Source organism: Channa argus, chromosome 19 (assembly GCF_033026475.1).
Source record: "Channa argus isolate prfri chromosome 19, Channa argus male v1.0, whole genome shotgun sequence".
In the NCBI taxonomy this organism is placed as follows: domain Eukaryota; kingdom Metazoa; phylum Chordata; class Actinopteri; order Anabantiformes; family Channidae; genus Channa; species Channa argus.
The window spans coordinates 7,789,067-7,814,306 of record NC_090215.1 but is presented as its reverse complement, the minus strand read 5'-3'; the positions used below and the strand labels follow the sequence as shown (position 1 = coordinate 7,814,306).

The window sequence follows — 25,240 nt, the reverse complement described above, 5'->3', positions numbered from 1 at the left end:
CGAAGGGAAATCTCTCAAAGCTGAAGTAATACAAAAGAAAACCCCAATTCCCAAAAAGTTGGAAAGATGTGAAAACATAAATAAAAACAGAATCCAATGATTTGCAAATATCATCAACCCATATCTTATTAACAATAGAACATAAACAACATATCAGATGTTGAAACAGACATTTTACCAATACATGGAAAATACTGGGCTTTAGGAACACTTCCAGAAATCACTGTCTTCGAACATAGTTCACTGTCCAATCCAAAAAATGTAAATTAAAGCTGTATCATGTCGCCATGTTCTCTGGGCCAAAGCTCATTTAAAATGGTCTGAGGCAAAATGGAAAACTGTTCTGTGGTCACATTAATCAAAAGTTATTTTTGGAAACCATGGACGCCGTGTGCTGTGGACTAAAGAGGAGAGGGACCATCCAGCTTGTTATTAGCAGACAGTTCAAAAGCCTGCATCTCTGATTGTATGGGGGTGCATTTGTGACTACGGCGTGAGCAGCTTACACATCTGGAAATGCCCCATCAATGCTGAAAAGTACATAGACGTTTTAAAGCAACATATGCTCCCATCCAGACAACTTCACAACAAGACAACACTAAACCACATACTGCATCCACCACAACAGCGTGGCTTCGCAGGAAAAGAGTCCGGGTGCTGAACTGGCCTGCCTGCAGTTCAGACCTTTCATCAATAGAAAACATTTGGCACATAAAACAAAACATTTGGCAACAGAGGCCCAGGACTGTTGAGCAGCTAGAATCCTGCATCAGACAAGAATGGGACAACTTTCCTCTACTAAAACTCCAGCAACTGGTCTCCTCACTTCCCAGATGTTTACAGACCGTTGTTAAAAGAACAGGGGACGCTACACATGGTAAACATCGCCCTGTTTCATCTTTTTTGAGATATGTTGTTGCCATCGAATTCAAAATGAAACAATATTTTCTATGAAATGGTAAAATGTGTCAGTTTCAACATCTGATAGTTTAATGTTTTATTGTGAATAAAATATGGGTTTATGAGATTTGCAAATCATTGCATTCTGTTTTATTCAGATTTTACACATCGTCCCAACTTTTTTTAAGTTGGGGTTGTAAGAATTTTCTTAATGTAAGGTTGTGAAGTGTGCATGCTTTCAAAACTGAGCTCTGGGTGTCATGTAAAAGCAATCATCAGAAAGAAAGGGGTTGAAAATCACTATAAATCCAAGCAGCCCCTTCTCAGCAAGCTCTCATATGCTCCCTGGTGAAGACCGACACAGCAGCATGTCAGGTTTTCGTCTGTACAGACCACATTTCTCTTCTCTGTTTAACAGACACAGAACTTTGTGCAATCGAGCACAAAGGGTCTAATTTGCTGAACTGTATGTGCTGTTTTGCATCTGTTCAGTTTCATCAGACAGCCGTGCTAACAACAGCTCCATGTTCCTCCAAGGGCCAAGAAACACATGTAAGAGCAAGAGCATAAAAACAAGCACCTTCCTCAGTCGATCACAGTGAAACAATAGCCAGAAAGGATGTGGAGAACAACCTGTCATCGGCTAGTGGCCACCAGCAGCAACAAAACTTGTTGTTGTCTAGATTCCTGAATCTCAGAGGAATGTCTGGCTTCCCAGCCAACCACATACCATCTCATAGCTTTGAATTTACCTCCCTATTTTCTGGACCAGGCACAAATCCTCCTGATGTTTAACTGTTGTTGGTTAACTTGCCATAATAGGATAATATGATAATATTTGAGCATTTTTCGACCATGGGAAACAAATCTGCTATTATTAACAGGAAGATTAAAATGGCTAACAAATTATTACCTTGACTTGCTGAATTCTCAGCAAACATAGCTGCTATGTATCCAGCAGAATTGGAGCAATGTTAGGATTTTAGGATTTTTTTTTTCATGTTTTACTTGTATTGTTTTGTCTATGTGCCTGGAAGTGACCTGGGTTAATGTGAGCAGTACCAGTGAATCAAAGCCTGGACAAGCTCAGTCAATTTACACTGAGCTTCCTGCAGCTTACTGCACTCTAGATTTACATGTTCTTTCCTCAAAATATATTTGTTTTGACATTGTGTAATAAAGGGTATGATTTAAATGGAATTCACTGGTCCTGAGAAAACCATTTGCACTGAGTCATTTTGATTGGTTATTTATTAGTCATTGTCTGGGTAGTGAGTTAAGGAAATAAGTCATGGAACAGTAAGGAGAAAGGTAAGCAATATAAAGGATGATTCAAGGCCTTGGTGCTGTGGGTGTAGCCCTCTGTAGTGATTGAAGTAACAGATATGTTGCAGGACAAGTAAAGTACCAGTAAATTGACAATGAAACCTAAAACCGTTTTACCTTGGAACTGACAAAAGTAATTAAAATGTTTGAAAATAAAATACTTTTTTTTTGATACCATAGAATAGTTTAATTGATAACAAAATCCAAACCAAACAGCAGAGTGACTACTTTTTTCCAAGAAAAATAGTTTTGATGGCTTGTGATGCTAATTACAGAAAACAGTTCAAAATATCACTGTAGTCCACTTATTATTTATTGTCAAACAAATCAAACTGGACCATTTTTCAAGTTTGAATTATTTAAAATATTTTGTTGAATCAAAGATCAATAGTAAAGTCGGATTTGTATTTCTTTTATCACTTTTGTCACTATAAAATATGTTGGTCCATAGGGGCAACATCAAAATAATCCCATCACATAGTAATAACATCAAAGTCATTTTTGTCGATTAGAAAAATGAATGCACATGCAAGTTTTTAAAAAGCAATCAGGAAAATGAAAATCAAACCTAAAAAAAGCTTGCATGTAAAAAAAAAAAAGACAAAAAACACATTAAAAACTGGGGCACCGTTTCTTGCCACTTCTTTTAACGGCGCCTGCTATGCCAGGATAGTTTATTTCTAATAGAACCTGAGGGCAATAGCTTTTTCTAAATTTCATGAAACATGCGTGATAAATTTGAGCCAAACCTGAATATATTTTTACAGAGAAAAATAACAACAGATGCAGCCATAGAGTCCATGAATGGTTTTATGAATATGGACATGTGAATCATTTGTTATGACGTTTGCAAACATCTGATCTCAACCACACTGAAGACCTGCAGGAGATGTTTAACTGTGACATATTAGACAGCTCTCTCCACCAACATCATCAAAACAGTGGAATTTGTTTTGATTGCACTGTTGCTATTAGAGCAGACTTTTTGCTGTCACTAAATGATCCCACAATATAATCCCCAAGGAGCATCTATTATCCCACGTTACTCAGACTCTGAAACCTAATAAGTCAATCAGTTGTGCTTTACAAGCCTGTGTGTGTGTGTGTGTGTATGTGTAGTGTATGTGTGTGTGGTATCCATTCAGGAAATAGAGATTCCCTGCTGTGGATCACAGCTAAGAAGTCATCCTGACTGACAGAACAATGAGTGAGACAGGAGATGGAGGAACAAGTTGCATATACTGTATGTGAGTGTGTGTGTGTGTGTGCGTGTGTGTGTGTGGTTGGAGGAGCTCCAGCTCTATGAACCCCCATCTAATGTGAGTACGTCTCTCATCCCAGCTTTCTCCAGGGAAGCCCCAGCTCTTGGCAGAAGAATGCATGAGACTGGGCTCCTACAATAAAGGCAATTCTCTTTTAGGGCCCCAGGACCCTGAGCTTTACTTTTCATCGTTTCCCTCCCGTCTCTACTGCTGTTGGTGCTGCTGTCGGTGCTTCCTTTCAAGTGTAATGGCTTTACCTGAAAAAGTTTGAAAAAGAAAGAGACAGAAGGAGCGAGGGGTAAATTTATGCCAAATGTGGTTTTACTATGCATTCAGCAAACAATTAAGAGATGCATGTTTATCGAGATATTTAAAACTTTTTGAATTTTCCACAATATTAGGCAGAAATAAGAGAAACGGAGTACCATCTGGGTAAAGACTGTTCTTATTTCAAAAACAAGAGTTACTTTTTAAATGCATTGTTTTGTCCACAATAATCAAACAGATTCTGAGACCAACATTGAACATTCTCCGCTCACATTTGATTAGTTGTCAGACACAAATGAATAAAACCACATTGGTCAGACACAGCACTACACTGGATGACATTTTTCTTTATTTCAAGCATCTAATAGTTGTAGAGTAGTCCAGGATGATGTTATACACCAGAATTCCACCAAGTATGTCATACATGCACAGTTAACCAGTCACAGTAAGAAATGTAAGGACAACATGTAGAACAACATTTATTACAAATATGTCAACCACAAATTTTGTTTATTATCTACTGTACAGCTTTATGAAAGTGATATTGTCCCTCGCATTTAACTCTGCAAAAAAGCCAAAACATTAATTTCCCTACAATATTGAACAATTCCTTAATTACTAGGCAAGGTACCAGGTTTGTGAATGAGTTACTGGATTCTGAAGGAGCCTTCATTTGAATCATAAAGATTTCCTTGTTAAGAACTTCCAAGTCTTTGCTACTTTGCTTTCAATGATCCATTGAATGCAAATTTGAAATTGGACTTATTGCTCTCCACCTGGTAGTGTCATTGAGGTTTAGCAGATGTGTGGCTGGAATACAGCTAAGCATCTAGGGTATGGAGAGGAGAAAAACTAAGGGGGTGGACAAAGGCAAAAATAATAGAAGAAGAAAGAAGAAGGACCAAAACCTGAAAAATGGGGGGAAAGGAAAGTCAAGAAAGAAAAGGTCAAAGCAAAACAGAGCAGGAAAAATACCAAAAACAAAACAACAAGAAGAACTCAAAGGATGGGAGTTAGAAAGCAAGAAAGACATGGCAGGAGAAAGACAAAGATGAAATGGGAAGGAAAGGTACAGAGGAGGGAAGATCACTCCTTGGCCCACGGATCAAAGCAGGTGGTAGCTCCAGGTCGGTCCTCCCAGCACCTGCTGCTCCCGCGCAGCCAAGTCAAACACATTATTCCAACATTCCGACGCAGAGCTTAATGACTTCTGTAGAGAGAGACCTTCACAGGGTCCATGACTACCTCTGCAGAAGCTCAGAGGTGCACAGAGGTGGGGCGCATTCAGGAGAGCTCACATGAACACAATTTTTCTAAGTGCGACCCATCACATCATTTAAATTACACACCTGCTTGAGTACAGATACATCTTGACACCTGTCAGAATCCTAAACTCACTTAACATACCCTGGGATTGATTGACCATGCATTCAATAAGACCCACTACAATTAAACGTAAACATCTGGTTCACAAATTATGCCCCTGTCTGCCCACTTTAACACAGCACACTGTTAAAAGAACCTTGGTTATGGTTGGACTCGGGTCAATATTGAGCAGAGAACAAATCATCCTTAGAAAAACAGTAAACATCTGTTTTGTGACTTGGCCACTGGCAATGTCAGCCTGACCTCAACAAGGCTGGGCCCCTTTTTACATTTTCCATGAGAGCAAGCCGGAGTACCAGTAAGTGGGTGACAGCATCTGTAATTTCTTTTTTTTTTTTTTACACACAGAAAAACTTTGGAGTAATGAAGGCAGGTACTAGGGTGCTTTTAGAGTGTCTTACGCCTATGTCCAAAAAGAATAAATACAAAGACCGTCTTTATTTAAAGCATTTGCTCAGGCAAGTAACGATCCATTGGTTATTGATGACATTTATGACTCACCTCATATGAAATACTGTCTGCTTAAATACCACTTTCCCTACTTTCCTTGTTGCGTCAAGGTCCATGTATCATCCATTTAACCTTTTTTTCCCTTCAATCTGGAAAATAAAATGGTTTTGGAAGGCGTCAAAATGGGAAATCGAATGTTTGCTTTTACAGTATCTAAAAGTTGGAAATCTGATGGACAGAAAAAAACTAAGTCAAGACAAGTCTTATTTTAGTTCACTGGTGCTTACAGAGGGACTTAGCCTCTGTAATTAGGAGATTATTGGAAAAGAAATATCCTGGACTTCAAGTTACAGTTACCGCTGTCGCTGTCGTATGAAACCACCTAGACCCCATTGACTTAACATCATTCTTTGTTACAAAGAAAATCAATCAATCCCTATATGTCAACAGGTTACATATTGGAAATACATGCAGGTCTTGTCACTGAAGTCTCTTTACCTTCACTTACTCATTTACATGTTCTTACAGCTATTTACTCTAAAACCAGATTCAGAGTGTATTTGTGCCTTTTTAAATTATTGATAAACAGATTGAACAAATCTGCAGTGTAGTGCATCACATGATACCTGTGCTTATATATATGTCACAGAAGACAAGAAAACATTTCATCTGTGGACTCTAATCCAGACAAAATTTAAATGTCTTTTCATTAGTCTTTTCACTTTTCAATTACTTAGCCGGTTCACGCAGGTTACAGTTTACTGAAATCAGTGGGGAATGTGACAGTGACAGCAATACCATTGATAAATCTCAGGTATGCAAAAACTTTTCTGGGATGCCAGCAATATGTCGCCTATTGTCATTGTTGGGAAATACTACTGCTACAGGTAGCAGGAGATGGTTGAAGCCAATGTAAGGTGTAATCTTCAGCTGAGCTGAAACTTTCCCACAGCAGCACCAATGGTTGTGGGCATGAACACTGGAAAGATTAGGATGTCGTGAAGCCAAGATCCTTCTTTTCCTCTCTCTCATACTCCTTGTTCTCTTCATTCACCTTCGTCTTTCTGCCCCACCTCAAGCCCCTTACACTCTAGCAAGAATATCCTGATGGCTTTACCAGTAGGAAGTAGAACTTTTTACGGCCAGGGCACTGAACCAAGAAGTGTCTGTGAAAGGCAGCCTCAGAGTCGAGGTGGGTCCTGTCACCACCTGTAATGTTTCACCTCAGGCGACATGTTTGAATATTCAGAAACATGCAGTGCTGCTACCTATTTTGCAGTTTAAAAAAAAAGGAAATGCTGAGTTTTATGAAAGTACTGATTACAACTTTATTTTATTCATTTTAATCAGAATGTTTTTTAAGTTTACCCAGGAAATGAAACTGCTCACTGTAGAATACTGTTTGGCAGGATGTTTTCAATATGGTCATTCAGGCATTAAATGGGGAAATCAAGCTTGTTTTACAAAAATATCAATTCACACATTTTATTCACACTTTTGCAGGCACATCAAGAAACTGTGTAGACAAGGGAAACATTTTCTGTAGAAGAGTCCCACAGCACGACTATTACCTGCCAGAAAACCTAAAAAAAAAATCTAAAACCATGCTTTGCAGCTCGTTGTTGCAGTTATGCTCAAAGGGTGATGTTCACTAGGTGTCACCTTCTCAGATATGCATCTTAGTGGAATAACATTTTCTTGAAGTTAAAGCTGATGACAGCGCTAAATGAAAAATTAGGTAAATGCTTAAGCCGACAATTTACTCTGAAGGGAACACAAATGTTTGAACCACATTTTAAGGAAATCTATCTAATAGTTGACAAGGTATTTTATGTAAAACCACAATTTGGCCAAAGAGGTGGTCAAACAGCCTGTGAATAATTTCAATATCCAACCTGTTTACAGACTCTGAATGGAGTTTCCAGCAGTGGGAAAGCAGCTGGCTCTTTAAGTACAAAGGCCCTGTGGAAAATGATGGTAATTCCAATATTGTAGAGATTCAGGAGACCTGGCACGGCTTTAGTCGTCCGCTTAATCCAGCAGAGAGCTGTAGAACACTTGGGATGCAGGGGGAGTTGTCATGGTAATCTATAACCAACCACAGCAGTCCATCTTCATTTACTGTATACAGTTTATCTTCCTAACTCACCCCTTTCCTAAGTGATTTTATTACAATTTGCTCTTTTTCTGTCTTTCACTTCCTTCCTCCATCTTTTAGCCACTTAGATGAAAAGACAAGGTGCTTTATCTTAAAAGATGTTTTTTTTTTTCTGTCAATGCTCCAGTACTGTGGGCGAGGAGAGCTCTTTCCCGTCTTTTCCCAGCACAAGTGGACAGTGGAGTGGCTCTAGTAAGCTGTCTGCAAATGACATTGGTTACCCTTCGTTGTTTACATCCTGTGTCCAGGATATGATACGGACATGATTCTCTGTGTTTCTAATGGAAACACGTCTGTCTTTGGATTGCATTACGTTCAGTTGTGGGAACACGATGGACAAAGTGTTTCTGCAGAATGACTTTGTCTAGCAGGGTGAATCTCATATGTTTACAAGACAGAATTAGAATTGGTCAAAAATAGCCTCTGAAATATTCCAGAAAGTCTTCATAGAGGTTCAATGTGTTCCTTGGCAGTGCAGAAATGCAGAGACCAATTTCTGATTATGGTCAGAGGTAGTTCACAGCTGTTAAGATGAGTCATTTTTGTTTCTTATGTTTATTTGAACTTTTTCATGATCTACTTTAAATTACAATAATAAGGGGATTTTTATGTTGACAAATGACATATATTAGGCCTATAGATACACTGATCAGCCACAACAATAATACCACCTCATCATTTTATTATAAATTACAATATGGGTTTTTTATAAAAATATTATGAATGAATTTTGATGTGGAGTATCATTATGGGTTAACTACCTGTCAGCCAGCTCTTTTGTAAAATCTACATAATCTGCTTAGTACTTTTATTTGAGTAAAAGATTCAAAGTGTTGAATTGAGTTTATGTACTTTTACTACCTCTGTGCACAGTGTACTCTGGTTAAAAAAAAAAAGTGTGTCCTTAAGGAAGAAGCTCCTTTCTAACTCCCCCAGAGTTAAATGCGGACAATGAATTTTATAGTACCGTGTATGTAGGATTATATCAAAACTGATTCAGGTTTGAACACGTCGATTAATTTCTAAAGTTGACAGATGATAATAAAAGAATAAAGCTGTGTAAAACTGTAAAGCTGCGGATGGTTATGTAGCATCTAGAGATGACGAACACTTAAGTAACCAGGTTACATTTTTGGAATCGTAAATTGTCCAAAACTGGTTTATTAGGGCCATAAACCAGACATTATGCATAATATGGGCTCATTAAAAAGGTGTGTGGACTTTCAATGACCATCAATGGGGACAGAACTGATACATGCACACATTTCCACACAGAGCAATACATAAACACCTCAGGATATATCTAACTTCAAACAAAGACTGTGCATGGTAGGATCATTTTTACACACTTTTAGAATATAGACATCGAAGTAGCCCTGGAATTATGAATAGACTGTGACAGTCTGGAATAGTGCTGTACCTTATATGGCACCATAGTGCTGCTGTGGGCGACATCTCTGCCTGTTTCCATGCTGTAACCTCTTCCTTTCCTCTCCCCACTCTTCCTGTTGTCCAGAAAGGAAAAAGGAGGATGATTAAAGAGAAATACTGCACATATGAAGGCTGTCTCCATTTGGTTTTATGAAATCATGACTATATTAAAAGAGGAGAGGACTTGCCAAAGAACTTTCAATCCAGTGAGACAGCAGGTACTTGCTTCTCTGGGAAAAGACACACAGAAACACACTCTGTCGTGGGAATAAATGCATGATTTATGTACACTGTTGCCATTACGCAAGACTACAGCCCCCACGAGAGACACTATTTATCCTGTGTAATAAATTGGATTGATTATATTTGCCTAGAAATGTTCTCACTCTCAAGCATCGTTTCCAGCCGTGATGAGAAGGCAACTCTGACTCATATCTGACCGGTCTGATCGGTGTAGAAAACCAACAGTCCATCTGTCATGTGAGCCAGCAGTGATGTGACACTTGAGCTGTGGTGCCCATATTTTCGCAGTTAAAGCAAAACATTAACACTTTGAACACTTTGTGTTCTTGTAATGCAGTTTATTTTCATTATACTTTATAGCATTAGGTATTATAAGAGGTTTGTATTAAACAGACAGCCTTAGGTGTGAAGGAAACTTACACTGCCTGCCAAAGCAGTGCAGTTGACTGGAACTAAGTGGACCATTTATAATCAACCAGTTTGGCTTTCTTTACACAAAAGGTGAACAATCTTCCTTAAATGTCTCTTAAATGAATAACTATTCTTTCACTATCGTCACGAGCATTATTTCATTGGATGTTCCTTTAACATTAAAGCAATATTTCAAAATTTTTGTTTTTTGTTTTTTTCAAATTAAGTATGATGTTAAAGTGTGGGCCTGCCTAAAAGGTTACAAAGGTTTCTGCTTAATTCAGCTAAAATTCCACTAATTTTTTTTTAGTGGAATAATGTTTTTTTTTTTTTTTTATTCAGCTATTCTCTGAGACTAGGCATCACATGTAGAATAATAATAGATCTTATTGGCATAATGGTAATGCATACAAGTTATGTTTCAACTGTGCAAGAACTGTTTATAGAATAAGGCTGGACCACATAAATCTAAATGAATGGTCATATTCTGGGTGTTACATTAACAAAACTGCCTTTTTTTTTTTTGCTAAGTTCTAAACGTTATAGTTTTTGGACAGATCCTACATGTTTTAAATGTCAGCTATGTCTGCTGATTATTGCCAGCCTATAAGTGAGTTACAATAAAGTGGAAAAAAGTGCAAAGTGTGTTATGGTATTTCTCCAGCCATAAGAGACAACATTTCCCTTCCTAATAATGCATGAGCGCGCACTTTACCCTCAGTTACAAAGCGCTTCCGGGCTGCCACAGATCTACATAACATCCAGGTTTCATCCTCATGCTGCAAGCACCACATTCCCCATTTGCATGTGTCCCATCCAGAGTCCACATTTCTTTAAACCGAGCCTGCCATAGTGGCGTGCAGGCTGAAAGTCGGTCTCTTTACATTAGCAGGGATACGTAGTTCAGCCTCTGAGATTCACAATGGCTTCGGCGACGAACTGCAGACTTTTTGTGTTCGCTTTTATTTATTTGTCGTTATTGTTCGCCAGTGTGTTTTGCGATGTTGAAGCAGAAGAGGACGAGCATGCCAAACACACCTACACAGTGGAAATGTTCAACGAGGCGGTGCCCACTGCACCCCACTTTGTCATGTTTTACGCCCCGTGGTAAGTGAACAGTTGCAAAGTTTTTCTAGCCGACGTTGAATAAACGCATTGGCTATACATTTGTCTTATTTCAACATCTCACTTTTACACTGAAAATGGAAAAGCCTCCTTGTGACAATGGTATTAGATGTAATCGGCAAGTTAGCAGACAAGCTAGTTGCTTACCTGGCCCCTACTTGTGGATAACCGGTATGAATAGCTTAGCCGTCATGTAGCTTAGCCACTCAGTTGGCTAACGGTGTTTAACGGATTGAAACACTTTTTACACGTCGGGCCTCGGTGCTAAAAATGCCAACAGTTTGCTATCCGTTCAATGGAGTCAGCTTTCTTGTTGACTCAGGAAAACCTTTAGCTAAACATAATTAATGACGCTATGCTTATTCACATTTTGCTAGCGCACAATGTCTTTAAAAACAATTATTACAACTTTAAAGTTGTTAGTTTGGGTAGAGGTGCTTACGTGGCACACGCTGATTGACTCATGTTGCTGGATGCAGGAATTCGCCATAAAATTATTAATTGTTTGGTTTGTGAAACCAAACAAAGTGAGACAGAGATTCCGTGTTGAGATGAGAGTTGTTCCTTGTTCCTTTTATGGAGCATTCAGAGCAGAGTGGTCATATGGAACTGTTTTACTATTTGGCCACCATCAACATTGTAGTATTCCTACGAGTGAAGTGCTGCAGCTACATCATTCCACACACTCGTCTTTATGTCATGAGAGGTAATGAATGCATTTCCATCTGCTCTCTGCAAGTGTGTTCAGTTCATAGAAGTTGTTTACAAATGATGGATTTAGACCAGTATCGCAGACAAACTATGTAAATGCTTCAGATATGATCTTCTATTGTTCAGTGACAATGCAATGTATGCTCCACTTCTGTGTCCAGGTGCGGCCATTGCCAGAGGTTACAGCCCACATGGAACGAACTGGCTGACAAATACAACAGTATGGATGAGCCCCCGGCGTATGTAGTAAAAGTAGACTGCGTCCAGGACACCAAGTTCTGCTCCAACGTTCATGGAGTTAGAGGCTATCCCACGTACGTATTAGAAGTACATCTAGACTTAAATTCATCGGTTTATAAAAATGTGCTAAAGTTAATCACAATTCAAAATGTAATGCATTGATTGTTCCATGTAGGATAAAAAAACACCCCTACAAGAAAGCAGTGAACAGACCTTTTGTTGCTTATTAACAGAAGTAAAATGTCAGCCTCAATTTAGTTTAATGTTTTGTCAGTATTTTAATGGCATCTCTTCAAATCTTGGCTAGTGCTTATTGCAAACCCAGCAGTCCATAAGTAATCATTTACACAACATTTGTTACTGAAATTTACATTGTACTGTTGCTTGTAATGATGACTAGTGACTAGTTAGAAAGCTGTCTGTGTCATTGTTGTCTCTGGAAGCTTTGAACTTGATTCATAAGTTGATCATGCTAAAATGATTTTAGTACAAAATCTTTTTTTGTGTAATGTGTAGGCTGAAGTTGTTTAAGCCAGATCAGGAAGCAATTAAGTACCAAGGGCCAAGAGATCTGCAGTCCCTGGAGACCTGGATGTTAAAGACTCTCCAGGAGGAGTCCTCAGTGAGTTGTGTTCATTCAGTTAACACCTCACGTTTACAAACCAGTGATTGCTAAAGTGCAAGGACAGTGGTGCTGATAGATTCTTGTGTTACCTCCAGGAACCAGAGAGTGAACTGGAGCCTCCCAAAGCCCCAGAGCCCAAACAGGGCATGTATGAGCTCACTGCTCTCAACTTTAAGACTCACATAGCTAAAGGTAAAGATCTACTCAAAGTTATATTGCTTAATACTTCATGAAAGTACTGTTGTGTTTAGTCAAATTAGTAGGCAATTTCATCTTCTGCAGCTGCATCCTGTTTCTGTTTTGTCTAAATTTTTAAACATGTTTTCAGCCATACTGAGTACCGTTTATGAATCTCTGGTTAGGGAACGGATACACCTTATTGCTTCAATTTACATAACATTTCAGCACCTGAGCCGCAGTCCACAACGTCAGTCTACACAAACCAACTGTATAACACTTGTCTGCTGTCACCTCAGATTTCTGGATTTTCAGACAATTACTGTAAAAACAAACAGCACTCACGATAATTGTCTTGTTGAAATTATGGCTGTTAGGCTCCAATGAAGCTGATTGTTTCAATTTTGAAGAAAAATAAATATTTCTTGTTTGTAGACAGGATATGACGTAGGCATTTTTAAAACTGTGTATATAGGTACCACGTTCACATATTGGCAATAGAGTTGCTATAAACATTGAGTAAATTAGTGCATATAACCTCTTCATTTGTGGCTGTGTTGCGTTTGTAGTGGATTAAATGGTTGATATTGCTCTATCTGACACAGCAGAACTGTTCACCAGTGTGTCATTATAGACGTACCCAAAATAATATACATTGTAAGAAATTTAATTTTTTGTTTGTATTGTTTATATTAAGTATTTGTGTTCAGTTTTCCAGTTCCCTGCTGTTTCTATTTCTTATATTGCTTTTCTCTTGTCTCAGATGCTCATTTTATTAAGTTTTTTGCCCCATGGTGTGGCCACTGTAAAGCTATGGCCCCAACCTGGGAACAGTTGGCCACTACTTTTGAGCACTCTGAAGATGTCAAGATAGGAAAGGTTAGTCCTTCACACTGCACAGTTTATCCTACAACTATAACCTACATCAAGAACACACAGATAAAAGCAGTGCAACTATCAAAGTAGTTGTCATTTACTGTTATTGCAGTGCTCTATTTGCTGTCTTCATGACCGTAACTAAGGTAAAACACTAACCAGATCCTCATCCTGTTATCTGTTTGACAGAACAGGATGCTGGTTATATGAGCACTTACCTGTTTGCATTGCAGGTTATTAAAGCTACAAATGCATGTTAGGCAGCAGGGTCAGTGTTTGCATAATGTTTCATCTAATTTAATAACACGTGTTCCTTGCTCAGGTGGACTGTACACAGCACTATGAGGTCTGTTCTGACAACGGCATAAGGGGATATCCAACACTGCTGTTTTTCTACCAGGGGCAGAAGGTATGGAAGTACTTTTGAACATTGCAATCCACTCGCTGTCCCCACCCTGTTGCCATTGTAGCTGTCATGTTGGGGTTTTTTTTGTTTTGTTTTTTGTTTTGTTTTTAGACACCTTCCAATATTTTCTGCAAGCATTTTATTACATTACATATTACTGGCAGGCCTAATACATTTAACAAAAACAGTGGCAAAAATGCTGTATGAAATCTTTGGAATATCCTAGTTTTCAGCCTAAATGTTTTTGTGTGATTTTTGTCTCAAGTCGCAAGTACAACCAATTATCAAGCCATTTTGCAGTAGATCTACTGTATCACACAACTCCTACTGAGCCTCAGTCCCTGTCCTGCTTTACATCCTTTCTCAAGTATGGCCAACGGTGGGTTTTTCCCCTTGATTTTTCCTCTGAAGTCCTGCCTTGAACGCCATACACCATGAATTAGGAGTGGTGATCCATTAACAGGTGTTAACCAGCTCCAATGATTACACTTTTTTTTTTATTTGGAAAACTACTTCTATAGAGAATAGCTATTGTTCAAAATCACCTACATTTAAAGACAGTTTGTCTAACTGTAGATAGATGAATACCCAAAGTCTTTGAGATTACTTTGTAATCCTTTTCAGCTGAATGGCAATCAACAATTGGTTAGTTTTCTCTTTTTTTTTTTTTTACGAGGCATCATTCTCATCAGTAAATCTTACTGTAAACAATGTGTAATTAGCCAAAATATTTTGTTCATTAGCTTAGCTTAGGCTGCAGTTTGACCATATTTTAAGTAAATCTTAACACAATAACAATATCAGTAGAAGAAATACCAAAAGCTTATTTCCGTTGCCACTATCAGAAATTGGCATGTTAATCACAGCGTCTATGGTTTGACTGTGCACATTGCATTAATTGCCTGTACAGTGCATCGGGAAAGTAGTCACAGGGCTTAATATTTTCCACAGTTTATGGTACAGCCATATTCACTGCCTTTGCCATGACATTTAAAATTGGGGTCTGGCGCATCCTGTTTCCACTGATCGTCCTTGAGATGTTTCTACAGCGTGATTGGAGTCCACCTGTGGGAAATGCAGTTGATTGGACATGATTTGGAAAAGCACCTGTGTATATAAGGTCCCACAGTTAACACTGCATGTCAGAGCACAAACCAAGACATGAAGTCCAAGGTTTTGTCTATAGACCTCTGAGACAGTATTGTATCGAGCCACAGAACTGGGGAAAGGTACACAGACGTTTCTGCACCGCTGAAACTTCTTCCATCCTTAAATGGAAGAAGATTGAAACCACCAGGACTCTTCCTATAGTGGGCGAGCCGGCCAAACTGAGCGATCGAGAGAGAAGGGCCTTAGTCAGGATGTGATAGAGAACCCGGTGGTCACTCTGAAAGAGCTCCAGCATTTCTCTGTGGAGAGAGGAGAACCTTCCAGAAGAATAACCATCTCTGCAGCACCCAATTGAACATCTGGTGGTGTACCAATGCTCCTCATCCACCCTGATGGAGTTCGGGGGGAACTGAACAGAAGAAAGGGAGAAAGTGTTTGCTACTGCTTGTAGCATCATACTCAAAAATAATTGAGGCTGTAATTTTTTTTTTCTTATTTTTGTTAGCAAATTTGTTAGCAAAAAATGGTTCAAACAAACTTATGTTACATTCTCATTATGGGGTATTGTTTGTAGAATTTTGAGGAAAATAATGAAATTGATCCATTTTGGAATAAGGCTGCATTATAACTAAATGTGTAAAAAGTTAAGTGCTGTGAACACTTTCTGGATTCACTGTATGTGTGTGTCATTTTGTAGGTGGAACAGTACAAAGGAAAAAGAGATTTGGACTCTCTCAAAGACTTTGTGGATAACCAGCTGAAGGCTGCTGCTGAGGAGCAAGAGCAGAAACCAAATGAGGATGAAAAAGCAAATGAGATTCCCTCAGATGAGCCAGCCAAAGAGGAGGTAAAGGTGGGTGGAACACTCTTAAGGGTCTTTGGCTACTTTATCCTACATCAACACAATTTAGGAAAAAAATCCATTTCATTTTCTTTCTTCTCTGCAGTCCAGCGTGTTGGTCCTGACAGAGAACAACTTTGATGAGACAGTGGCCAAAGGCATCACCTTCATCAAATTCTATGCTCCATGGTAAGATCCTGATTTCTGGAAAAAGTACCACTTGCATTCTAAAAAAAAAATTACAATGAAATGAATTAGCTTTTAGATGTGGGTTGAATTTAACAGCAGAATTGATCATTCTTAGTCACATTGACTTAAGACTTATGGCCTGGTTTTTAGTTTATAACCATTCAAGGTTTTTATTTTACATTTAGCATTCTCAAGAGAAGGTTAAGAAAACAGAAGTATCATAATGCATAACACTGTGGATGATATCTTAAAACCAATAGACTGGATGATATTATTAGTCAAAACTTAATTTTACATTTTCCAAACTTTTTATCAGTCATTTTCTGTGACGTAATTCCTCTTATCCTCATCTCTAGGTGCGGCCACTGTAAGAACCTCGCTCCAACGTGGGAGGATCTTTCCAAAAAGGACTTCCCAGGCCTGACTGATGTCAAGATAGCCAAAGTAGACTGCACTGTTGAGCGCACACTCTGCAACAAGTACTCGGTACGTATATGAATGTCTTTGACAATTTACACAGTGAGACATGCACTGTTGTTAAAACCAAAATTGTGGTTTTATTACTGAGCCATAAAACAATATCACTGCATGCATTTAAATGAGATGCTACTAAGTCTAATCCTATAGCAGGTTAGGTAACACTCTTGTAGCACCTCTTTACACACAGCCAGTTTTGATTGTGTGTAAAGTGAACAGTGTTCCTGAGAAGAAGGTTAAGGGCATTATTTAGCTTTTAGAATTAAAGGGACTGAGGATGTTCTAGGCCTGAAAAAACACTGAACTCACATTCCCATGTTTACATTTGTTTGAAAAATTTAAAAAAAAAGCATAATCATTAACCCAATTTCTCACTGTATACAATGTAAGTTGTGCTGTCTGCAGAATAGCTGCATCAAAGGTCAAAATTCACAGTTCAGTTATCTTTTGACTTGAGTAATTATTAACTATGGTAAAATGTTGTGATTTGTATTTTTTTGTGCTACACAAATAAAATCAAGTGTGAAAGTCAGAAGAGTTTTCCTATTCCCCGTTAAATCCTACCTTTCTAAAACATGCTATGATCTGGGTGTTGGTGAGCTACATATCTCAAAATCACGACTTTATGTACATCAGTTTTGGTGGACAGTTAAGAATGACAACCTCATCCATCAATCTCGCAGTTGTTGGTTCGATCCCTGGCTCATCTAAGTCTCTTTGAGCAAGACGCTAAAGCCCAACTTAGTTGCTCCCGGTGGGCGTTGGCTCACCGTTGGCTGAGAGGGCCAACAGGTAGAAAAGCGCTGTATAAATGCAGACCATTTACCATTTACTATTCCCTTCCAGGTGCAAGGGTACCCCACGCTGATCATCTTCAGGGCAGGGGAGAAGGGTGATGAGCATCACGGTGGGCGCGACCTGGAGAGCCTGCACAGTTTTGTGATGAGGCAGGCGAGAGACGAGCTATAGAAACCTTCAAGTCAGCACTTGCAGTTCACACCACTCTGCTCACCCACACTGCACATTTGGCCAGTAGGAGACAATGCCATGTCCTACACAAGCCAAATCTCTCTCTTTCTCTCTTTCCATTCGGGTTCTCTTCAGACAGGAGTCAGCCAGTGATGGACTGAAGCCACTTGTCCTTTCTCCAGTGTTTAACGACAGAATATTTCAGTAGGGCATTTAGGATACGAATGTATTTCTCATTGCTGTTACCCAACCTCCAATCTCCAAACATGGAGAATACAATAATATTGGTTGGGTCTACAAGACAAGTAATTTGTCTGAAAACCAATTCACAAGTACTGGTCAATCAGTTGATTGAAGGACAGATGTCCCAGTTTCTGCCTGTTAAAAAAAAATGTCTCTGACCGAAATTCTGTAGCCATTTGCCTTTTTTTAAAATGCTCGATTTTATACAAGCTCTTGTTGTTAAATCTAAATAAATGATGGTACTGTCACTGAATAGGTAAACATGTGTCACCCAAATGTGAAGTTGAGTGTTAAGTTAAGGGTACTGGCCAGGCCATGCCAGTGATCGCTTATCTAACTTGACTCTCAGGGAAATGCCCATGCAGGCTAGAGTGAGCTGTGATGGAGGCTTCATTGTTATTACAGGAGTCTGACTTACCACAGGTACATGATTTTAGACCAGAATTATTTTTCATGCTCATTTAGATTTCACCAGTCTTATGATCCTGTTCGACAAAAAGGATGGTCATATTTACCTGTGGCCCACTACCCATACTAGTTTCTAAAGGTTATATTTACAACCTTTGTTTTTGCCCATGCTATGTGAATGCAAATAATTCTGACTCCTGTGATCTTCTGCAAGCAGTCCCTCTCTACTTCACCTAGCTGTCAGGGTTTCAGGCTTGGACCATATTATCCACATCTCTATTACTGCTTCTGTTTTCGTTTTCCTGTTTAGTAAAAAAACACCAGTGTTAAGTATTATAAATATCCTCAAGTGCAGTACAAAAATGTGAAAGCAAAGTTTCTATGCATCAGGCCAGGGTTTCATTCAAAGATGTAGGAAACCAGCAGGTGGAGCAGGAGAAGACGTTTTGGTTGCTTGGGGTTAGTATTGGTGGATAAAAGCACTAATGAAATTGCGGTGTTGTGGGGTATTTTTGCATGAGCATTGCTCTTTGATTACGTCACTAAACCCTCAGCGATGATACAGCCCTTCTGGTTATCTGTTTGAGTCATTTTCAAACGTAACTTCTGTTGTTGGAAAGTGCAAGGTCTCCAGCTCAGCGTCAAGTGGTGATTTTGTCTTATCCTTTCTTTTTGATTAAAGTGGCTGAATCATGGGTCTATAATGCGATTTTCCTGGCCAATAAAATTTCAAGATGACATTTGATCTGACAGTGGCTGCTAGACAAACATCTGTAAGAATCAAGGCACTGAACTATATCAGTGTGTGTAGCTCATGAGTGTATTACTACCACATGGATAATGGGGTGAACTGGTTGTAAAATACATCTACACCCATTGCTGGTTTGTACCAGTAAAAGGATCTGGGGAAAATTGTAATTTAGCAAATCAAAACAAAAAGCAATCCATTAAACCAACTTATGAGTTTCTGTGATGTATGTAGTAAACTGCACCCACCTGTTGGGTCACATCAGAAAATGCTCTTTGACTTATGTGAAAAGTACAGCACAAAGAAGTGGCATTTATTGACTTATCCAGGTAAACAAACAGACACAGCAGGTTTTTGTCAGTAAAAGTTTTATGGATAGTACATGGTCTAAGAAACTCCAGTGACAGAAGTGTTTGTTTTTGTTTTTTTTTTCCTTCTTTGTGAGTTATGGGTTGTGCACTACCCATAGATTTTGTACAAAAGGGTGAATAATGGCAAGTTGTAACATGAGATTTAATAAAAAAAATTCAAAAATAGGTTTGTATTTTCATTTTCTTCTAGCATCTGTCTTTGTTAATAAGGTATGTGGTTTTAATTTTTAATAAAAGGTGCAATAAATAAGCTGAGAATGTACAAGTATTTACATAAAAAGTCTAAACATGATCACAAATGTAAACAGCAGCTTACCAGAGGTATATTTTGTAATTTATGATTGGTTAGGCACATATGGTACTTTGAATCTTATTGGTATTAGTTTTTCATAAATATGTTCTCTAAAAGACTCCATGTCATTCAAAGCTCACAGTAACAAAGATGTCACCACTGGACACATAAACATAATTTCACCTTCAGGGCTGAAAAAGCAAAGGGGCTAATTTCAGAAAGCTGTCACACAAACTGTTCTGCTGGCTGTTTTTGACTCACTAAATGTTTTTCCACAATCTCTTGATGGGTTGTCAGGGGTGGAGACGTTTGTTAACTTTCAGTAAAGCAACATGGAAATGGTCGGTTGCGGTATGTCAAAGGTTTAAAGCTGTATTCTTCCATTCTTTGGAGAAAAACACAAGTTTCGCCACAACATGCATCATGTTGAACCAGCCTGGTGAATCGCAGCTTAGTGTGAGCTGCAAATATTGACACGGAGGGGATATTTGGAGCTAAGCACTACTAAAATAGCCTGTGGTCACATTGGTTCAGTCCATATTATATTTTAGGAAGGCAAATATGGCTTGAGAAAAAAATACATTTGGAAAAAGGAAGGAAATATGAATCTGACTGCAATGCATCCATTCATTTAGTATCAGATTGTTTGTGTTAACAGCACAGAAATCTGGGTTTGTATTTTCTCACCTGACTCAAATCTTTTTCACACATTTTCTTTCATTTCACCAGGTGATGTCATTGACTACTGCTGCATTTCCATACTGTGAACTCCCCAGGGTCATGTGCTGTAGAGACATTGTTCATATGAAATTACACAAGCCTCCTCTGAGAACTAATCCACCATGTGTTTTTTTTTTCCTTGTATCAAAGAGAAGAAGAGAAAGAAAGCAGCACTCTGACTGGTCCCACAACAGTTCAGTCTTGCCCTCGCCCTCTTAGTGAGGGAGAAGGTGCAGTAGCCCCTTAGGCATTCAAACACACACTTCCATAAACACATAATATACAGAATTAAAACACTCCCTCCTCCCCACACATACAAACACACACACACACACACACACACACACACACACACACACACACACACACACACACACACACACACACAGTTATTCACTCACTTGTAGACCCATAAGGTAAAGACACCACTCCACAGCCAATAGAGAAAGCAAACTTAGCGGCTCAACACTGCGCGTAGTTGCCTCTAGATTACACCCATATTGTGTCATTTTGACCATTGTCCCTTCTTAGTTTGATACTTTGAAAACAAATCATGTCCGTGGATGAAGTTTTGAGCTGCCCAAGATATTTGGGCAGTAGACTGGTGTCTGCTTGAGGTCTACCTCACAGAGGAGTCACTGGTGAAATCCTTTGCCAACCCATCTTCCAACCAAGCATTAATGTTCCTTCACTGTGTCAGTGGCAGCCACAGGCCCGCACCACCATGTTCTTGTATTTCTTCAGTATGACGTTGGAGTTGTCGTCGAAGTAGAGCACAGAGATGGCGTGCAGCTTTGTCGGGGCGCAGCATGGTTTTGGTACATTCTCAGGGTTCATCAAGTGCACCTGGAAATTACAGAAAATACTGTGAACCCCTTTAGGTTTGAATCTTTGTTTCGCATAGAGCACTATTTGCATTAAAACAGTCTGCGTGCAAAGGCAGAATTTTAATGCATAAACACAGCCCACCAATTATGCACACCAAAAATGTTGCATTAAGGGTGGTGAAATGAAAAGAGTAAGCAAATATTAAAATATTAAATGCTGGGAATTGATAGAAAAAAAACTGTGCAGAAAAGGATGTGCATTTCTGTGCATCCGTTTAGGCAAGTGTAGAGCTTTCACAAAGTTTTTAAGACACAGGAATCATCAACATCAACAGTGAGATCATGTAATGGCTTAAGTAAACAGCACTTCTTACTTTTAATGTCTGAATAGTTTGTGCTGTACATAGACATTATTTGCTTTGTGGCTTTTATTTATTATTTTCTTCTAAGCAGTGACGTGTCTTATTTTGAAAGGATCACATTAGAAAAACAACCTAACAGCAGTAACGTAAAGGTAAACGCTGTAAGACACAGAGCTCACAGTGTTAAATGATTAATGATCTGGCCAAGAGAGACTGTAACCTCACTTCAGCCCCAGTTAAAGGCAACATTTCACAACATTTTGTGAAAGTGGCAGCAAACTTTGTGTAATCTGTTTATATATTGTATATTATGAGTTTATTTCTGTGTGTTTTATAATTATAATTTTATAAACGGGGCCCCTGGTGTGTGTAGAGAATATAGCGGGCATGGCTTTGGTTGGTCTTACCAGTGTCTGAACAATAGCATGGTTGGTGGCGTTCATGTGGGCATTAAGGGGGAAGGAGCACTCTCCATCACAGTAGTTGGCTGCATAACCCTCAGGGGCGATGATCCAGTCCTTAGAAAAACACAGAAACGTGAACAGTCAATTAAAAAAAATTAACAACTTTCTGCCACACAGCACAATGCTACATCTTGTCTTTACCAGTTTTCTCTCGCGTGCTGTCTCACTTCTCTGCTGTCCATATATTTCAATTGATTACCCTTCCTGTGTGCTAATGTGTGTGTGTGTGTGTGTGTGCGTGAGAGAGATAGAAAGTGTGCTCGTGATCTCCCTCTAGATGTCAGTGCTGCATTAATAGCTCACCGCTTGCATGGATAAACATTACCCTGCCTTTCCTCTATTTCATGCCATGTCTTCATACCTTTGCTACACACTAATTAGACTCTCAAACATGTATTATAACTTGATTGGGTCTATGGACACTACCTGCCAGCCCAGATCTTTGAAGCTGACGTAGAGTTCATGTCGTCTGCAAGCCGTCTTCTGATCGCTGCTGTTATAGTCTGAAACAGAGAAAACGCAAAAGATCAGGAAACTGCAAATTAACTTCTCACCCAGACTGATATGTGGCCCTGTCTCTTTCTACATGACTGATATTCAATTAACCTCTGTGAAATTGGTGCTTTATATTCAGAACCTGAGGGCAGAGGAGTAACACAGGGCGCATCATGTAATGCACTGGGGGGAGAGATGTGAGGGTGTAAACCAGAGATCAGATACAAGGCCTCTTTACAGTGGTCAGTTAGGCATGCTTCCCATTCGCACGCCTAACTGAATTCCTCGGCCTTCAAATACTGCTTGGAACTGGTGACACAGTGACACCTGTGTTTGTGCGCTCTCCTGCCGTGCAGCTTATTCTTAATTATCTCTGCTCCATTGTGCAGCGAGACAGACAGCTGCAAATAATCCCAGTTATACGTTTGTTTTTTACAGTTGAGGAAGTCACTGCTGGCATCTGAAGCCACTCTGAAGTCGAGATGATGACACCCACTTTCCACTGACATTTCAAGACACTTTGTGTCTTGCCCCATTGAATTTCCTTGCTTTGATTACGTTTTTCTTCACAAATCTACCAGAAAAAGACAAAGAAATGAGCCGTGTAACCTATGGCACTGGATAGAGGCCTATATCAAAAGGTTCTCATTCAGGAGGCAACTCTGCCTTAAGGGCAACATCACACTTAGGCAAACTAAGGCAAAGTATGTTTGGTTTAGTGGCCACATGGTGCCTTAAGTAATCCTTTAGGCCAAAAGTGATTTTAATTGCAGTTGGTTGTTGGTCTGTACATTCTCACATTGCAAAGTTAATTATAAAACTGTTAACCAACTGCTGTGGCAGAAAACCTTATAGTGGTTTCCTATTTTTGTTGTTTTTTCTGTCACTTGTCATTAGGGTTACAATATGGGATTCTGATTACATTTTTAGCCAAGCAGGGTTACTGCTGGGGATGTTTACAATAACTTTACAGAAGGGACTTGCAGCCTGGAGTATTATGCAGCTGGGTCTGCAACATCTACCTGCTTTGTGTCGCCACCTATTACATATATAGTTAATCACATGCAAAATGGTTCTTTTCTTTTTGCAGAAATTTGTAACCGTCAGTGACAAGGAGTGAGTCACTACAGACTGTAGACAGGGGATTGTCACTCAGTCACAGCCACCACCCAGCCACTCACCTTACCATCAGCAACCTTGTTTAGTCAGCTGGGGGGAGACAGTCTCACTCACTCACACACACAGTCTATACAAACACATTTAAGTTATTTAAGGGATTTCATTTATTTTGGTCGCATCTTTGCCTCTATCATTCCGTACCAATGACACTTACACTGACAAACACTCACAGAAATGCACCAATGACCTGATGTTTATCTGGATAACAGCCAAAGCCACTTAGCCACTCATTAAAAAGGAGAGTTGTAATTTACGTTACCCAGCGCTAGTTGCATTAAGATTTCATCATCAAATCAGATTTCATTTTAAGTAGACGCACAGACTGCACGGCCCAGGCCCATGTGTTTTAGCTGGACTCCTCTCAAAAATAAAGAGACACAGACACTGAGAAAAAGAGAAATTTGGATTTGTCCGTTGGATTCAGCCCAGCTTAAAGTACAGTAAATGAGAGAGGGAGAACGAAATTGCAACATTGCGTGGGCTTTATTTTCTGCCGCTTGTGCTAAAATGTGCACGTGTCCAACAATAATAAGGAACTACATTTAAAAACATCTAGAAACCTATTCAAAGATAATACACTAAATGTCTACATTGGGTTACATAGCCACAGTAAGAAGTAACCATCATGCCAAAGTTTAGAATCTCTTCAAACAAATCAGATGCAGCTCAAATGTGTGACAGTTGGTGACGGTGAGGTCAAAGGGTCTCGTGTAACTGTGGGAAATGGTCAGGTGTTTCCCCAGTTCCTTCCTTTCCAATAGGAAAGGCAGTTCACTGGGTGTCTGCAAATGTGGAAATACAGTTTATAAAGCCCATGTGTGTGTGTACAGTCAATGATGTGTCTACGTGTACTCAAGCATGCATCTGTGTGTGTATAATAGTGTGCATGAATGATACACATGGATACTGGTTCATGTGACCATGCTGCCTTCCTGCAGACTGACTGACCTGCTAGAGTCTTTAACAGCAAAGAGCATTTGGATTTAAGAGATTTACTGTACGGAGACCCTCACAAATGAGTAAACAGGCTGGTCCTAGACCAGCCATTGCCGGATTGCACTGATTTTGTCCTATAAGCACTACAATGAAAACATTTTATTCTTGCACTTTAAGGCAAATGTGCAGTGTGTAGCGTGTTTATGTACAGGAAACATCCAAGGACAGAGGAAACCTGCCATTGAAAAAAAAAAAAAAGCCTGATTGGCTGAGTGACTTGGCTGACCTCATATGAACTTAAGTGATGTTTATAGAGAGAGGGAATGATACATCAGTATTATAGGATGGTAGGGCTGTCATAGAATAAATGTATGGAGATTTATGAGTTGAAATATGAACTGGCCAGTCAACATGTCTCTGTAAATTAACAAACTGTACTCACTCAGTGCACTGACATACACACTTTCTCACACTGCAAACTCCCTCACTGCATACACAGTCTCACAGAGAGTGATCCAAGTCCAGCTCTGGGTCAGATCACAGTACAGGGTGGAGTGCAAGTAAAGCTGCAATGCTAACTGCACACTACTGAGGCCTCTACACCAGTAGCATTAA

The 25,240-nt window shown here is 39.3% G+C and overlaps 2 protein-coding genes and 1 long non-coding RNA gene across 6 annotated transcripts in view; 1 reads left to right on the top strand and 2 right to left on the bottom strand.

Moving 5' to 3' along the window:
* Nucleotides 1–2,521: 2,521 nt before the first annotated feature.
* Nucleotides 2,522–11,523, bottom strand: LOC137104772 (uncharacterized). Of its 3 annotated transcripts, none has more exons than XR_010911739.1 (4): nt 11,402–11,523; nt 9,365–9,410; nt 9,170–9,250; nt 2,522–3,745 (listed from the first exon to the last, which is right to left on the bottom strand). It is a non-coding gene; the product is annotated as an uncharacterized lncRNA (long non-coding RNA). The 3 variants fall into 3 exon arrangements; XR_010911738.1 differs by lacking the exon at nt 11,402–11,523 and adding an exon at nt 11,107–11,327; XR_010911737.1 differs by lacking the exon at nt 11,402–11,523 and having other exon boundaries at nt 9,365–9,949.
* Nucleotides 10,649–19,515, top strand: txndc5 (thioredoxin domain containing 5). Of its 2 annotated transcripts, none has more exons than XM_067486437.1 (10): nt 10,649–10,941; nt 11,832–11,984; nt 12,427–12,532; nt 12,631–12,727; nt 13,476–13,591; nt 13,911–13,997; nt 15,802–15,951; nt 16,052–16,134; nt 16,491–16,620; nt 17,458–19,515. In XM_067486437.1, exons 1-10 carry the CDS (start codon nt 10,757–10,759, stop codon nt 17,578–17,580), a joined length of 1,230 nt encoding a protein of 409 aa, XP_067342538.1. In that variant the 5' UTR covers nt 10,649–10,756; the 3' UTR covers nt 17,581–19,515. The 2 variants fall into 2 exon arrangements, with proteins under 2 accessions (XP_067342538.1, XP_067342537.1); XM_067486436.1 differs by having other exon boundaries at nt 10,651–10,941; nt 15,802–15,957.
* Nucleotides 19,392–25,240, bottom strand: part of bmp6 (bone morphogenetic protein 6) — a 37,652-nt gene continuing 31,803 nt past the window's right edge. The window contains exons 5-7 of the mRNA XM_067486435.1: nt 22,442–22,518; nt 21,959–22,069; nt 19,392–21,208 (exon numbers count right to left, since the gene is read on the bottom strand). Coding sequence (XP_067342536.1) covers nt 21,059–21,208; nt 21,959–22,069; nt 22,442–22,518 — 338 coding nt within the window. The 3' untranslated portion in view covers nt 19,392–21,058. The remainder of the gene's footprint in view (nt 21,209–21,958; nt 22,070–22,441; nt 22,519–25,240) is intronic.